The following is a 17,282-nucleotide window of genomic DNA, read 5'->3' on the forward strand; positions in this document are numbered from 1 at the left end:
CATATTTTTGGAGTGAATTCAAGATTATTTTTTTAAAGGACTCCCGACCGACTTGTTTAGGCCAGGAGAACTTTCTTCAGTTGCTCCACCTACTATTTTGTAGAAAGCTTGGACAATTGCCCAAGGAGAAATTTGGCTGCCAGAGCTCTTCTGGAAATGTAATGCTTGCAGAGTGGCCAACAAGGGAGGGAACAAGCAGCTGTGCAATGGGGCTTCGCCTCTCCAGATTCTGCCCAGCTCAATTCACTTCCAACGGATGATCTCCTCTGTAGCCAAGCGCATAATCTTATGGAAGTCAAAGTGAAGGTACTTTCTCCAGAAACGACGGTCTCGGCCATAAATCTGAGCTGGGTAGCATGGACTCCCTGTGCAGACAAAGCAACCTCAATGAAGCAAGCACTGCGACAAAAACTAATCCAGGGTTGGCATTATGCAAAGATATAGTAAAGATAGGTGAGCTTTTACACTTAGCATTCTGTGCGCATCGGTGTATAGCAGGTCCTCAAGCGTTTTAAACGGGGCCAATTCAGACCCTCAGACCGGCTGGGTGGGCGTGGCTAGGTCATATGACTAGGTGGGCGTGGCCAATTTAACACTCCATTAAACAAATTACACAAATTAAACTTTAATTTGTTTTGCTCCTGGGGGTGTTTTATTTGCTTTTGTTTGCCTGTTGCTCTTTTGGTTGCCTTTTCCTTTTACTAGATCATTTTTTCAGTTGTCCTAGTCTAATGGTCCACTTCAGGAAAGTCAGTTTTGCAGCAATTCTTCTCAGCCCCAAGGAGCTTACAATCAACAAGTCTCTCTCTCTCTCCCTCTGTCTATCTTCTGGAGGTGGGGGAGGTGAAAAATGGGCTCATTTTTGGCCTCCCGGGACATCCTTTCAGTTACAGCCCGCGCTTGGCCGAAGTGTGGGTGCCAACAGGTGGGCAGGGCAATGTGGGCGGGGAAGCCTCGTGGTCCTGCGCGGGCCAGATCAATGGTTTTGGCGGGCCTTATACAGCTCATAGGCCATAGTTTGAGGACCCTTGGTGTATAATTATGCCAACCATCCCATTGCATTAAACAGCAAAAGAAACTCTTGGGACATTTTTTTCTCCAAGGGTATAACTTGACTGAAAAGCCATGGGGATACAGAACTAGAAAAGCCAGTTCTGACACTCTCGCACGCAAACAGCATAAGGAAAACTTTTCCTCCTCCCCCACCCCCCAGACCTCCCATTGTCCACCAATTGGTTGCACCTGCTTTATTTTGGAAATGGCCAGCCTGCCTCGGACATTCCCAGGCGATGACCTTGGGGTTTGGGTCTGTCTAGCACTTCTAGGCAGCACACTTGCATTCCAGAGTTTCCTCCCAAACCTCCCTTACATGAGTTCATAAATCAAGAAAGATTGGACCATGTTAGTCCTGGATTAAAAAAAAACCTCAAACCGCCTCCATATTGTTGCCCAGAAAACCACATGCATGTGACATGCTGGGACTTGAACTCTCTTGTTAAAGTGACTGAGCAAAAACTCACTAAAGAAACCTGTGCATTTCTGTGTAATTCAGCACAGTTCAGATTTATTATTAGAGGAACCTTACCAATGCCATGGAAAATCCTCGCCACAGCCCTGCCAGAGAACTTTTCGTCTTGACGGATGGAGAGGAAGTGGCGAATGTCAGCCTGGATTTGCTGTTCCCATTGCTGAAACTATAATTGGGAAGAATCACATCAAGTTAGCCTGCAGTTTTTGTAGCATGTTAGCATGTTATTGCTCACTGTTTCAGTTAGCAAGCGTGTTCTCCAGAAAAGGAATGTCTTTTTCTGTATGATGCTGATAGTGGCTGGTAGACTAGTTTCTGCTAATAACAGCTCTGCAGGATCATCCTCATCGTTTAACGACCCCATAATCCCTTGCGGGGTGGAGTCTGGACAACTGAATGGAGCTAGCAGAGTGTTTTAATGGCCGGATGCCCTTCCTGTCGCCAATGCGGAGTTTTGTTCAGCAGATATATTCTCAGTGTGCGCAGAGAGAGAAATATCTGCCTCTACCTAGGATCGAACTCACAGCCTCCTGTTTCTGAGGCGAGAGCTCCACCTCTAAGTCACCGCACCACTCTGCTAACAGCTCTGCAGGATGTTTAGACAGAAAAAAGCCACATTTGGTCACCTGCTCCCTATTCGTTTTAACCAGAAATCTCAAGAATTAAATCGATTAAGTATTGTCTTTAAGAAAAGAGCAGGAAAAGAAACCATATTTTCTCTGTCAAAATGTACTGCCTAATAAGAATCCAAATATGTAAAAATATAAAATATAATAAAATATATAATAAGAGAGTCCAAATATAGAAAAGGGAATGGCAATATTGGCGGTGCCTGATGACACACAGAAGGGTAATTAACCAGACGGAGGTGGTGAAATTTTGGAAGCTTTTCAGGACACGTACAAGGCAAAGGCAGTGAATTTCCACAAATGATGCCAATTTGGGGCATAGGCAGTTGCCTTTTAAACCAGGGGTATCCAACCTTGGCAATTTGGAAGATTTCAACTCTGTCCGAGACTGTGGACTTCAACTCCCAGAATTCCCCCGTCAGCCATGCTGTCTAAAGAATTCTGGAAGTTGAAATCCACAAGTTGTACAGCTGCCAAGATTGGACACCCCTGCTCTAAATAAATAAAATAAATAAATAACTTCTCTTGGATTAACCTCCATCCTCTGAGGCCCTCCATATGCATCAGGACCCCACCGCCCAAAGACCCCTAGCAGAGCCACCAATCTGCAGAAGGCCAACCAGGATAGAACCTTGTCAGCCTGCCTGATTTGGCGCCAACTGTAGATGAAAAGCTGGATTTCCTTACCTGAACATCCTGGAGATGATCAGCCCCACAGTCTGCACCCACAGAGGTTTCATCCAGCACCGGCTGCTTCTCAAAATAAGCCACCAGCTGGGACTTCAGCTGGCTGCTCCTCTCCTGATCTGCATGGTCACAGCACGAGGCGTAAGTAGAAAAAGCCACGCTGTGGAAAACGACACAGACACACAACAGAGGTAAGTACAGTGAAAGTCCAGCAGTACAGGGAGTTCTCGACTTACAACCGCTAGTGACCGTTCAACGTTACAATGGCATTGGAAAAAGTGATTTACCACCGGTTTTAATACTTATGACCATCCCCAGGGCCCCATGAACAACATTTAGGCGTTTTGGCAACTGGCTATTCTATTCTAATATGGTTGTTAAGTGAATCTGGCTTTCCCATCAACTCGACTTGTCAGGAGGTGTCGCAAAAGGGGATCACGTGACCCTGGCACACTGTGACCGTCATAAATATGAGTCAGTGGCAAAGCGTGTGAATTTTAATCACCGTTGCGCATGGGGATGCCGCAACGGTCATAAGTGTGAAAAGGGTCACAAGTCACTTTTTTCAGTGCCGTTGTAACTTTGGACGGTCACTAAATAAACAGCTGTGAAGTCCGTATTTTGTCAGAATCCACCCAGCCTCCCGTGAGGTTTACAGGCCCTTCCTTCTTTGCAACTGCCCACCTCTGGAAAGCCTGGAAGCAGACTTGGAGCTGCCGGAGGGCTGCCTTTTCTCGACCCGTGACTCGCTGGTGCAGGAAGTCACACACCCCGTCCAGCTCATCATCGCTGAGGTCGCCGTAGGAGCGCAGGTGAAAGGAGAGCTCCCTGAACTCCACCAGGATCTCGCTCTTCCTGGAGCCTTGGGAACCTGAGCAGGGGGACAAGAAAATGGTGGACAACCTCTCGAAATCCCCAGATCCTCCAGCACGTTCTGAATCACTGCCTCTCGGTGGGGGAAGATGTTCCCTGAAACACAGCCGACTGCAAGCCCAAAAGGCAACTGGACTATCTTGGGTTTCTCTTCGAAAACATTTCCCCTTCTCATCCAAGAAGCTTCTTCGGTTCTAACTGACTAGCAGGGGATGGAAGGATTTATATTCTTTGCAGTCATCTGGACGTTAGCACCCTAAGAGTCGTTGAGGCCACTTGGGGGTTTATCTCTATCTTCAGGGTCACCTGAATCCAGAGTGCAAATGGATCTGGAACCTTCTTGGGACTGCCGAAAGGACTGTGATTGGTAAACAGGAGATGAAAGTGGTGTCATATCCCTCCCCTTGGTTGAGAGAGGGGCTATTCAATTTTAACACAGATCAATTTTAATACCTTGGGAGTCCTTGGTGCTCTTTCAGCTGGCTTCTTTTCTTGCAGATATTTCATGACCCAAACTTGGATAATGAAATCATGCTAGCACTGCCGATACCACCTAATTTGGGTCATGAAATATCTGCAACAAAGTTCACAGAGCAACAAGGACTCCTCCTTTCAACCCTGAGCTACAAATATTCTCCTTTACTGATACGTAATTTTAACACAGACATTCCATTCCCCACCAGTCGGTTAGAACTAAAGCTTCCTTGGATGAGAAGTGAAATATTTCCAGATGAAAAAACTAAGAAAGTCCAGTTGCCTTTTGGAAAAAGTGCCTTTGGGACTGCCAAGTCCTGGATGATTGAGAATCTCCACAGACATTTCACTGACCACCAAGGAGACCTCTAGTGCTGAAGAGGTAAGGGATGATTGACAAACACTATGCAGGGACTCTGCTTCTTTTCTGGGCCGTGACTGAGAACTAGCTCAGATAAAAATCTCCCCACAACAGCCCCCCATCCTCCCTGCACACCAGTTGACCAAGCTCCCCGCTGGCTTACCGTTCTGCCATGGGCTGCTCCACTGCAGCTGTCTTAGGGCGCGTTTGACTGGCAGAACCTCCCAGCCCATGGAATCGGCCAGTGCAATGACATCGAACTCCACAGAGCTGGCCTGGGTGGCTCTCACCCCTTTCAGGCGCTGCTGGGCCAAGCAGACCGCGAGCGGAGGGCACCTGGAGGCAGGGAGAGACAGCAAGGAAGCAAACTTGACTGCAGGTGTCAACCCTGAAGCTGACCTGACCGGAGCCATCTTGGAAGCTTCAGTGCTGCCACACTGGAGAATTAGGAGAATTAAGAGATAGTTGGGGGTTTTTAGCCAAAACAATATACTTTCTCTTGGGAACCAAGGACGTTCTCACACCTGGTCAGAGGAAGGAGGAGTGATGTTACCAGGCAACCGGATGGCACCTTGATTGGACCATGTGACTGTTTGGGGATGAGGGAAAACTTTTGCTTTTAATTAGGTGAAAACCGCAGGAACCTGCAGAGTTGGTGTTCACCAGAGCTGTGCCAATATGATAAGCCCGAATAAAACTATTCTTTGAGGAATCTACTGTACCTGCCTCGGAGTTTTGCTTGCCATGGGTGTATTACTTGGAACCCTGACAGCATGAACGAAACAAGCATATACCTTTTCTATACTAGATTTCCCCCGAAATAAGACTCAACCGGAAAATAAGCCCTAGCATAATTTTTTAGGATATTCATAATATAAGCCCTACCTCCAAAAATAAGCCCCAGTTAAGATCATCAGCCAGCCAGACGCATTAGGACCGTATTTCCCCAAAAATAAGACCTAACCAGAAATTAAGCCCTTGCTGGAGCAAAAATTAATCGAAGACCTGTTCTTATTTTCGGGGAAATACGGATACCTCCCTCTGTGAAAGAGATGGGTGATTTCTAAATCTGACCAACAAAATAATAAATACGGCGACCTGCAAAACCCGATATTGGTTTACATAATTTATATATAGGTAGTCCTTGACTTACAACCATTCGTTCCAGTGACTGTTCGAAGTTACAATGGCACTGCAAAAAGTGACTTGTGACCGTTTTTCACACAGCCATTGCAGTATTCCCCCCCACCCCCGGTCATGTGATGAAAATTCGGACGCTTGGCAACTGACTCATATTTATGATGGTTGAAGGGTCACCGATCATTTTTTGTGACCTGACAAGCAAACTCAACGGGGAAACCAGATTCTAACTTAACAACAGCAGTGATTCACTTAGCAACTGTGGCAAGAAAGATCGTAAAATGAGGCAAAGCTCATTTGACCGTCTTGCTTAGCAACAGAAATGTTGGGCTCAATTGTGGTTGTAAGATGAGGACTTCCTCTATTGGCCCATCTCAGTCTTGTGACACTGAGAGGCTCATAATGCAAGACACAAAAAATATACAACGACATAGCAGTGAAGTTGAGGCTCCTAAAAACTACAATCCAAAGCCTCCACGTGGATTGTACCCACTGCCTGGCCCTACCCCTGAGGAAAAAGCCAGGCTTCTGATAAAGCAATGATGGTGAGCCCGGGAGAGGATACTGATAGATGAGAGGGAATAATTCATCCCTTCCAGCGAACCGGTTACTCTGAAGCCCAGCTGGGTAGGACTGGAGGGCCATCCCAGTCCCATCTCACTGGCAGCTGCTCCTCACCAAGGGACCCAGACGGTACTTGCATTATCCATGTGCTGCCTAATAGTGGCTCCTGAGCTACCCAGAGATCCCAAGCGTAGCATTCAGTGACCGAAAGCCCCACGTTCTGTGGGGTTTCAGGGTCCACCCTGAGATTGTCCCAGGAGCATGGGCAGGCTTCCTTTTGGCCTGGATCTGTACCCATGATGCCTGCTCCCACACTTGCAGCAGAGGGCACAACGGATACGGCCTTCTATTTGGCAAATGCTGGTAATCTAAGATGTTGTCCTAGGTCAGCTGCCCACACCCTTTTGGGCACCAGGGACCAGTTCTGTGGGGAGAGGTTTTTCCGCAGACCAGAGGGGCGTGTCGTTTCGCGTACTGCCTGCATCCCATGGATGGGGCATCGCTTGTTTGCGCAGCCTGCTGCCGGCATGCTGTGGACCGTTGCTGGTTCATGGATCAGGGGTTGGGGACACGTCCCTGTTCCATTGCCACAAATGGACAGCAATGGACGCCTGGTCTAAAGAGTCAGCTTTGACTGAAACGGCTTATAAACCTCTAAAATAAATGATAAAAATGCTGCCAGGGTGGTGGAGAACTGGTTAAAAGTCTGACCTAGGTGCCTTCTGCCCCCAGTTTGCCTGCATGTTTGCACACAACAGCAATATCATGTTCAAACCCATTGTTCCAAAATGCCAACTGCAGCAAAACTCCCTTCCCTCCCTTCTGGGTGCTCTGTCGCATTTGCTTTTTATTATAGGTTGTTTTTGTCCAGGTTGTTATGCTATGTGGTTGTTTGTAAGGGTTTTAAATCGCACACTGAGGTGTTTTAAGCTATCTAGAATTTTCTGGACTGGGGCAGCTGCAACAAATCATCTTCATTCACATCCCAAACCTACAACTCTGTGTGCTGAATTTTTGGCCTGCAAGATTAAATAAAAGTAATCCTCACACTTACAACCATTTTGTGAAGGTTCCGATTAACGAACCCCAATGAGTCAGCGCCTTTGAGACTTTCAGCTTCCTCAAAGAGGACATCATTTCAGCAAGGGTGATCCTAAAAGCAGCTCTGGCTATTCCCCACGCTTTCAGCATAAGGAAAGATTAGACAGCTCCCTCCCTCCCTCCTTGTCAGAGGTCCAGTTAGGTGTTCTGGCATCTACTTGGACTCCTCTTCCGGTCTCTGACCCACACCTGTTGGGATGACCTTGGTTCCCACGAGATAGTAGATTGTTGATGTCTGGTCTGACAATTCAAAGCTGCCTCCTCCCCACAAAGTGTGTCAAGATGAGAAACGGAGACAAATGGAGCCTTGGTAGTACAGGGGTTTAAGGCACCCTGTTATTAAGCTGGTTATTAAGACCAGCTGCCTGCAATTACTGCAGGGTTCGAATCTCGCCAGGCTCAAGGTTGACTCAGCCTTCCATCCTTTCTAAGGTAGGTAAATTGAGGACCCAGATTGTGGGGGCAATAAGCTGACTTTGTATAAAAATATATATAAAAGGATGAAGGGTATTGCTTAACGCATTGTAAGCCGCCCTGAGTCTCCGGAGAAGGGCGGCATATAAATCAAATTTAAAAAAAAAAAAATGGCTGCGACGGGCCTGATCCTTTTCAAAGTTGACACATTCATTGACTGACCATTAAAAATTACAACGGCACTGAAAAAGAGACTTTTGACCGTTCTTCACATTTATGACCATTGCAACATCCCGATGGTCACATGATCAAAATTCAAACACTTGGCAACTGACTCATATTTATGACGGTTGCAGTGTCCAGGGGTCACGTGATCCCCTTTTGTGACCTTCTGACAAGCGAAGTCAATGAGGAAGCCGAATTCACTTTAACGACGCGTATTACTAACTTTGCAACTGCAGTGGTTCACTTAACAACGGTGGCAAGAAAGGTTGTAAAGTGGGACAAAACTCACTTAACAACTGCCTTGCTTAGGAAGAGAGATTTTGGGCTCCATTGCGGTTGTGACTGGATTTGAGCCACGGCTGTGAAAGAGCCTTGTTTCTCAATTTCCTGATATCCTCTCTTACTGGCCTGGTCCTTTCCTCCCTTCCTTTCCTCACCTTCGAGAAACCGTCCGCAGCTGCTGAGGGCCTTTGTAGCACGAAACCCGGCATGAAGAGAAAGTGGGGTACAGCAGCTCTACCCAGTGACAGGGGTGCAGTTCCAGGTAGCACAGAAGGGTCTCTATGCCTGAAAAAAACCTACTTTCGGTTAAGTGGACAAGGACACAAGGTTTGCCAGGTCAACTTGAGAACATTGTGGATGGTGCTTTCTATTCATGTTTTGGAAACATCCCCCCACTTACCACCATCCAATTTCCACAATCAGACCTGTGCCATCTGTTGACAAAGGGGCTTAGGCAGTCTTTTGTTGTGCTCAGAAAATATGCTCTTTTAAATCAAGCATTGGGAAACCTGCCCTCCTGCTGAAGATGGATTAAGGTCCGGATGACTTGAGCTTCAGTTTAGGCTGTAAGGAATCCTATGTTTGCTTTTTAAAGTCTTTTCCCAGATTGCTTCTATTCCAAAACCAAGCTGGAAATCATTTTGGACCGATGCCAAAAGTTTAGGACAACAGAGAACCAGTAAAGATTTGAGAAGCCGCAATGTTTCCCGGTATCTTATTAAATACTGGCTAGTATTTATCCTGAATCAAATTTGGATTCTTTAGATAAGGAAGAAATTGAGGCAGCAGCAATAAACAGGGAAGATTCAGAAAACCTCTTCAGCTCTTTCTTCTTCTCAAACCAATCTGAACAGCCAGACGGTTTTTGAAATTTTCTTTTTATTTTAGATTTCCTACCCCGCCTTTATTATTTTTATAAATAAAAATAATTTTTTATTTGGCTCTAATTTTTTGCTCTTGTGATCTGGCGAGATCCGGCCATGAATGGCGTGAATGAGTTTTTAATGTTTTTAATTTTTCAATGTTTTTTTTATAATTATTTTTTAAAATGTATTGTGAGCCGCCCTGAGTCTTCAGAGAGGGGCGGCATATAAATTTAATTAATAAATAATAAATAAATGAATAAATAAATAATTCAATTTTTCCCACAACAACCCTGTCAGGGGGAGGTGGGTTGGGCTGAGAGAGAGACGGACTGGCCCAAAGAACCCAGCTGGCTTTTGTGCCTAAGGAGGACTAGAACTCACCGTCTCCTGATGATCGGTTCAAAATCATCCAGCTGGCTTTCCTGTCTAAGATGGACTAGAACTCCTGGCTTCTAGCCTGATGCGTTAATCACTAGACCCAACTAGCAGACAACCCCCCCTGCTTCCTTCTGAGTAGTTTTATTTCACATTTAAAGCTTCAGGAAGACAGTTCTCACATTCCCGTGATTCCTAACACCCTCACCTTCTTCTCGGAGGTCCAGCGCTTCCACAGTTGGTTGAATAGGGATGGCTCTCTCGTGTTTATAGCATATTCGCGACTGTTCTGGGTCAAGTGGCTTCTCTGAACTTCCTTCTAGGGCGGTGAGCATCTCTGCATCCTCCACTTCACAGCCCTGGGGATTAAAAATGGGGGAGGAGGAGGAGAAAGAGAAGGAGAAGAATCAGCTGGCTGCCAAAGGGCTCATCAGTCCTGTGGGCTTAGGCCTTAGAAGCCAATGCTGTCTTGTCCCTCTTAAATCTCTTAACGTTTTTCCTTTGAGTCATGTGCCTGTTTGTGAAAGTCAGCTAAAGTCCACGCTGAGATTCAGGAACACATACACAAAATTCTGGGGATGCAAGAAAATGAAGCGGTCCTTCATTGCACAGCTCTGACTATCACAAGATAAAGTAGTCCTCGCTTAATGACCAGTTGCTTAGCAACTGTTCAAAGTTACGACACCTTAAGAATGGCTCCCTAAGACCCATTCTTAAGGGTCTTAAGAATGTTCCCCCCTCCCGCCATCATGGGATCACTTTAAGGGTCCTTGGCCACCGGTTCACATCTATGGTCAGTTGCAGCATCCCAGAGTCACATGACCATAATTTTCAGCAGCTTTTGTCGGTTTCCGGCAAAATAAGTCATAACATTGGGCATGGACATGTGCCGACCTGCTTTATGACTGCCATGACTTACAACCATAATTCCAGGTGCAATTACAATCGTAAGGTGAGGGCTACCTGCATATTCAACCATGCTGGTTCTCCCTAAGAAACAGCTTTCAAAGTGGTCTCCAGCCAGTTGTCCTCTCCTTCACCTGCTGGTTCCTCTTTCCTAATACTTTATGTGATCTTGATACTACGATAGAATGACAGAGTTGGAAGGGGCCTTGGAGGTCTTCTAGTCCAACCCCCTGCTCAGGCAGGAAACCCTATACCATTCCAGACAAATGACTGTCCAGTCTCTTTTTATAAACCTCCAGTGATGGAGTATCCACAACTTCTGGTGGCAAGCTGTTCCACTGGTTAATTGTTCACTGTTGGGAAATTTGTCCTTAGTTCTAAGTTGCTTGATTATTTTCCACCCCCATTGCTTCTTGTCCTGCCCTCAGGTGCTTTGGAGAATAGCTTGACTCCCTCTTCTTTGTGGCAACCCCTCAAATTTTGGAAGACTGCTATCATGTCACCCCTGGTCCTTCTTTTCTTTATTTAGACTACCCAATTCCAGCAATTGTTCTTTATTTGTTTTAACCTCCAGTCCTCACCTTGTTGAGTTCCTGCTGCTTCTGATGAAGCTCTTGGCATTTGCAACGTGGGAAAACTGTCTGCACGAGCCTTTTGATGGTGAAGAAGTCAACCATGTCTGCGTAAATATGGCGCCTCAGTTCATGCAAATCCTCACCCTGGCAAGGAGAAGGTCAACTTTGTGAATGGCGGAGAAATAGGCATTACTATTATTTATTACCTAGGCCTATGCATGACTGTATCATTTTCTCCTCCTTCCCTGAAATATATAAATATGAGTGCCTCCATTTATTTGTAGGAATTCCTCACATTATTTCTTGGAGGGAATTTTTTTTTTTTTAATTTGATTTATATGCCGCCCTTCTCCGGAGACTCAGGGTGGCTTACAATGCGTTAAGCAATAGCCTTCATACTTTTGTATATTTATACAAAGTCAGCTTATTGCCCCCACAATCTGGGTCCTCAATTTACCCACCTTAGAAAGGATGGAAGGCTGAGTCAACCTTGAGCCTGGGGAGATTCGAACTTGCAATAATTGCAGACAGCTGAATATTAATAACAGGCTTTTTTTAGTCTGTTGAGCTATCCAGGCTCTTCCAGTTAATCCAATTCCTCCAGTTAAAATAAATAACATTTTATTTATTTTAAAATTTTAAATATTTTTTAAATTTTAAATTACAGGGCGACTTGATTATCAGTTTTGGGGCCCGGTGTTTGATTCCACGACATGCAGAACTGCAAGTTCCATCCGCAAGCATGTTAAAGCATAACAGAAGTTGGAAGGGACCTTTGAGGTCTTCTAGTCCAACCCCGTTCAAGCAGGAAGCCCTATATACCATTTCAGACAAATGGTTGTCCAGTCTATTCTTAAAAACTCTAGTAATGGAGCACCCACAACCTCTGAAGGCAATCTGTTCCATTGGCTAATTGTTCTGTCAGCAGTTTCTCCTTAATTCCAGGTTGCTTCTCTCCTTGATTGGTTTCCATCCATTGTTTCTTGTCCTGCCCTCAGGTGCTTCGGACCCCTTCTTCTTTGTGTCAGCCCCTCAAATTTTGGCAGCCCCCTCCCCCCCCCCCAAATACGTGATGCGCACACATATGGCTGGTTTTCAGGCTAAAAGCTTTTCCCTGAATAAATCCCCCCCAGAACGAGCTGTGCTTTACCTCTGGGTTGAGGAAGAGATGACACTGGGCAGGTTGGCCATCCCTCCCAGCACGCCCGATCTCCTGCACGTAGCTCTCAAAGTTCTTGGGCATGTTGTAATGCACAACCCCGCGCACATCCGACTTGTCCAAGCCCATCCCGAAGGCCACCGTGGCCACCACCACTCGCAACTGGCCGGACATGAAGTTATTCTGCACACGGCGACGTTCGTAGGCAGATAAGCCGGCGTGGTAGGCATCGGCCATCCATTTCAGAGGGCGCCGGGTGCTCTTTTTCGCTGTGGGGGAACGAGAGGAGAATGAAGGGGAGGCTCACTGAAAACCTGGGAGAAACATCAGCCACGTAAACCACGACTCGTTTCAAGGATTCAAAAAGGCTGGGGAAAAAAAGGCCTGGCCTGTTCCAGAAGCAAAGATTTCATGCCTGTTTGACTGTGCTTTAATTCTGGAAGGATCTTCTCTCAGAGACGCTGGGTGGGCTCGTGCTCTGACACCATTTTGGGAGTAGGCGAAGGTGTACAGGTAGGCCTTGACTTATAACCATTTGTTTAGTGACTGTTCGAAGTTACAACGGTACTGAACAAAGTGACTTCTGACCGTTTTTTCACACTCACGACCATTACAGCATCCCACGTGATCAAAATTCGGATGTTTGTTAACTAACTCATATTTATGACGGCATCCCAGGGTCACCTTTTGCGACCTTCCGGCAAGCAAAGTCAGCGGGGGAGCCAGCTTTACTTAACAACTATGTGGCTCACTTAATAACCGTGGCAAGAAAGGTTGTAAGATGGGGCAAAACTCACTGTAACAACTGTCTTGCTTACCAACGGAAAATGTTGAACTCAATGGTGGTTATAAATCAGGGACAAAAAGAACAACGGAGTTTCTGCCACATCACTTATTCCCTACCCAGCTGTTCCCCAGGTTGGTTCTGCCCAGGGGTAAAATCCAGCAGATTCTGGCGGATCGGTAGCAGAAATTTTGAGTAGTTTGGAGAACCGGCAAATGCCACCTCTGGCTGGTCCCAGAATGGGGTGGGAATGGAGATTTTGCAATATCCTTCCCCTGCCACGCCCACCAAGCCATGCCCACAGAATTGGTAGTAAAAAAAATTGGATTTCACCACTGGTTCTGCCAATAATCCCCAGTCAACAACTACCTTTGGCTTTCTTCCTTTTTCCAGGGAGTTGGTCCTCCCCTTCTGGCTCTCCTTCACAGGGGGCGTTTCTCAGCTTCACCCCTTGCAAACAGGTGCGGATGAAGGCTGCAATCCGTGCAGTCTCTTCCCGGCGTGTGCAGTACACAATGATTGAGTCCAGGCTTCCAAATCTGTCCCCTTGTAGCAAACTTACGAGAGCCTGCAATAATTAGCATTTTTTTTTTCAACAGAGACTCAGAACTGTTTTCCTGGATACCTTAGGAAAAGAGGCTACTACTGTTTGCAAGAAAATAATACCCAGCAGGAAAACATTTCCTATCTAGGGAATTGTTTGTGGCATTTTCAGCCTGGTTTTCTTCTCAGTTCTAGGAGATTGACCCCAAACAAATCCCAAAGGTGCTTTTTCAGCTCTTTTGAAGACAGCAAAGTCCACATTTTGGATATTTAATATCCAAAATTTAATAAAATGAAATGAATGAAATAGAGAAGGACTGCTGGTTTGAAAGACGGATAAAAGAGGCCATCTATGTCATCGCTCCTCTCTCAACAGAGGGGGAGGGATACAACATCATCTATCTCCAGTCTGCAACACAGTCCTTTCAGCAGTTCCAAGAAGGCTCCACACCCATTTGCACTACTCAGGTGACACAGATAAACCTCCAAGTGGCCTCAAGGACTCTCTCAAAAGATGCAAATGACCAGCTGCCTGCAAGGAGTAGAAATCCTTCCATTCCCCACCATCAAGTCAGAGCTGAAGAAGCTTCTCGGATGAGAAGCGAAACATCTTCGAAGAAAAACCAGAAAGTCCAGTTGCCTCTTGGAAAAAGCATCTTTGGGACAACCATGATCTGGATGACTGAGAAGCTCCAGAGACATCCCAAATTCTCCCAGAGCAGTGGATTTCTGAACCCAGATAGATCCATTCCAGAACTCTGGCTACTAATACTGGAAAGCACTCTAAAGGTGTAGCCACTTTAGGATATGAAGTACAAAGCACAGCAGAGCCTGTTAAGGATAATGGATAAAGATAATTTTATTTCTATACCGCCCCTCTCCCGAAGGACTCGGAGTGGTGTACAGCCAGGTAAAAACACAATACAAATATCACAATTTAAATTTAAAAAATTATTAATGTTGATGGAGAAAACCAGTTTTCTGAGAAAAACCTTAAGATTCAATCTTGTGAATTTCTGGCTCAACACACACCTGGCAAAGTTCTTAAAGAAGACTGTCCCCCGCCTCCCAACCGCTCTCTTATATGGAAACATCTGCCTGGGCTCCAGACTCACCTGATCCTTGTCTCTGTCTGTAGAGACAGAGAGACACAAGTTCGGAGGAACTGCAACAGAACGCACAGCCAGCCCTTCGCCCTCTGGGATGCCCAAGTGATGGGCCACGTCCTGTGCCGTTGAAACGGTAGCAGTGGCTGTCAGGCCTAACAAACACCGCACACCCAAGCGTTCTCGAAGAACCTGCCAGGAAAGAAACGGCGAGGTCATCTAATTTGGAAAGCACAAGAAGCCAACTCTCTTCCAGCGGTGGGCTTATCCGTGCCCAGCTGGAGAAATAAAAATGCTGCCCTCGCCTCAAACTTACACACACATTTGCACATTGTGTGTTGCTCTTTCCAATTGGAAGAGGAAAGTTTTGATGAGAGAGAGAGGGACAGAAAGAATGAGAGACAGAGAGAGAGAGAGAATGAGAGTGTGTGTGAGAGAGAGAATGAGAAAGAGAATGATAGTGAGAAAGAGAATAAATGTGTGTGAGAGAATGAGAGAATAAAAGTGTGAGAAAGATACAGAAAATGAGTGTGAAACAGGGACAGAGAATAAGAGAAAGAGAATGAGAGTGTAAGAAAGAGTAAATGAGCGAGAGAGAACAAGAGATTTTATTCTGCTTCAAAAGGAATTACAAACCCCTTTACCCATCACTAGTGGCAATAAATGAGGTCAGTAGGTCAGCCTTCCCAATCTTGGGGCATCATACTTAGATTATCACATGGAATCGTTTTAGAATTATTTTAATTATATGGCCAGTCCTCATCCTAAAATACAAGGCCAGGCCAGCCTCAAAGACCTATGTACACATTACTATTATTTTGAGTCCTTTTCAAATAAAATTCCATTTCTGTTTATAGGGGGCCAGACGATTTATCATCTCCCCTAAAACTTTTATCCTTTGAGTGGAGGTGCCACTGGCCACTGAGTTCCTTTTAAACAGGTTTTATCCAGCCTTGGCAATTTCCAAGTATATGGACTTCAACTCCCAGAATTCCACAGCCAGGATAGCCACTGCTGAAAATTGTAGGGATTGAAGTCCACTCACCTTCAATTTGCCAAGAGTTGGGAAAGGCTGCTGTAGAAAAACTTGGAGGCTGACAGAGCACAAGAGGACTATTCAGAATGCTGATTGCTCTGGGTCTTTGACCCCAGAGGCCCCTCAAAAGCCCCTCCTCCCTGCACCCCGACCCACACTTCTACTCATTCATCCTCAGTACCTTACAGAGCCGGAGGTAGCACGGGCGGAAGTTATGCGACCACTCGGACAGACAGTGCACTTCATCGATGCAGGCAAAAGCCACGGGGGGCAGCTGGTCGGCGGGAGGGAGGCAGCTGCTGCTCGAGAGGCCCCCTCCAACCAAGGCCTCGGGGGAGAGCAGGAGTACCTGGACTTTCCCGGCCTTTACCTGCAAGCAGACAATCTCGGTTGGTCAGGGACACAGGCTTTCTGTCAGATGCGCCATCTTCAGCTTTGCGCTTTGCTGGCATCATGTCATAAATTCTTAGGGGGCAGCAGGGGAGAGGAAGGAGGCAATTGGCACGTGGAGAGTAGGGAGTAGAGGAGTGTGTGAGTGTGTGAGACAGGCTTGATAGAAACCAGAGGTCAAGGACCCGCAGTCTGGGAAAAGAATGCGAATTGCACCAAGTGACTCTAAACATCTGAGCTGTTCCCAAAAAAAAAACTATAAAGCACACACAGATGGAGAGTCAAGGAAGGAGGGCCAGGGAGAAGGAGAAAATCTGTAATGCTTTGCGCGGGAACTTTAGATCCAGCCTTGCTCTTGCTGCAAGCAGTAATCCTTAGTAAAAGAACCTATCACTTCAACTAAATGGAGTCGAGGGTCTTTCTTTCCTAGGGACCTAGCTGGAGCAGGTCTGACACTTTCATTGCAACCCTGCTCAGTGTTGGACATCCAACCACAGCCTTGTTGAGCAGGATGACTGAGAATCTCCCTGTTAGCCCATGTTCTCAAAAACAAGTGTTATGAACATCCTGAAATAATTACGAAGGAAAAAGAGTGTTTCACTGCAGGTGGTGGACCATTGCTTTATTGACTATCCAAAGTTACAAAAGCACTAAAAAAAAATGGCTTATAACTGTTTTTTTACATCGCTCTAACATCCCCATGAACACGTGATCAAAATTCATACACTTGGCAACGGACTCATATTTATGACGGTTGCAGTCACGTGATCCCCTTTGGCAATCTTCTGACAAGCAAAGTCAATGTGGAAGACAGATTTACTTAACAACCATGTTAACTAAGCTAGCAACTGCAGTGATTCACTTAACAATTGTGGCAAGAAAGGTCATACAGTAGGGCAAAACTCACTTAATAACTCTCTCACTTAGCATCAGCAATGTTGGGCTCAGTTGTGGTCGTATGTTTATTTGCTGCTTAAGTTCAAAAATGGAGGCTGGCAGGACCCCAATACACCTAACGCTACCCCCAACTGAGACCACAAATCCCGCAATTCTTAGACCGCATGGGAATTAGGGGCTTTGTGGGGCAGTATAACCTGGAGGATCCTAGTAAAGACAGTTTTCAGTGACCCCAAGGCAGCTTCGCCCCCACGCAGGTGGCTCACCCGCTCCATGGCAGCTTCCCTCTGAGTCTTCGACATGCCGGAGTGGACGCAGACGGCTTTCAAGCGCTGAGGGAGGCCAGAGACCTGCAAGGAATACAGAC

General features: G+C 46.1%; 1 protein-coding gene across 1 annotated transcript in view; it reads right to left on the bottom strand.

Annotated features, from left to right (window-relative positions):
• Nucleotides 1-226: 226 nt before the first annotated feature.
• Nucleotides 227-17,282, bottom strand: part of RECQL4 (RecQ like helicase 4) — a 29,439-nt gene continuing 12,383 nt past the window's right edge. Inside the window, exons 12-24 of the mRNA XM_070941934.1 lie at nucleotides 17,182-17,265; nucleotides 15,810-15,998; nucleotides 14,602-14,784; nucleotides 13,313-13,511; nucleotides 12,151-12,428; nucleotides 11,007-11,144; nucleotides 9,728-9,878; nucleotides 8,434-8,563; nucleotides 4,716-4,888; nucleotides 3,529-3,715; nucleotides 2,845-3,004; nucleotides 1,586-1,694; nucleotides 227-365 (exon numbers count right to left, since the gene is read on the bottom strand). Coding sequence (XP_070798035.1) covers nucleotides 244-365; nucleotides 1,586-1,694; nucleotides 2,845-3,004; nucleotides 3,529-3,715; nucleotides 4,716-4,888; nucleotides 8,434-8,563; nucleotides 9,728-9,878; nucleotides 11,007-11,144; nucleotides 12,151-12,428; nucleotides 13,313-13,511; nucleotides 14,602-14,784; nucleotides 15,810-15,998; nucleotides 17,182-17,265 — 2,103 coding nt within the window. The 3' untranslated portion in view covers nucleotides 227-243. The remainder of the gene's footprint in view (nucleotides 366-1,585; nucleotides 1,695-2,844; nucleotides 3,005-3,528; nucleotides 3,716-4,715; nucleotides 4,889-8,433; nucleotides 8,564-9,727; nucleotides 9,879-11,006; nucleotides 11,145-12,150; nucleotides 12,429-13,312; nucleotides 13,512-14,601; nucleotides 14,785-15,809; nucleotides 15,999-17,181; nucleotides 17,266-17,282) is intronic.

Source organism: Pituophis catenifer, unplaced genomic scaffold (genome assembly GCF_029215685.1).
Source record: "Pituophis catenifer annectens isolate HBS135680 unplaced genomic scaffold, rPitCat1.0.hap2 SCAF_3, whole genome shotgun sequence".
Classification (NCBI taxonomy): domain Eukaryota; kingdom Metazoa; phylum Chordata; class Lepidosauria; order Squamata; family Colubridae; genus Pituophis; species Pituophis catenifer.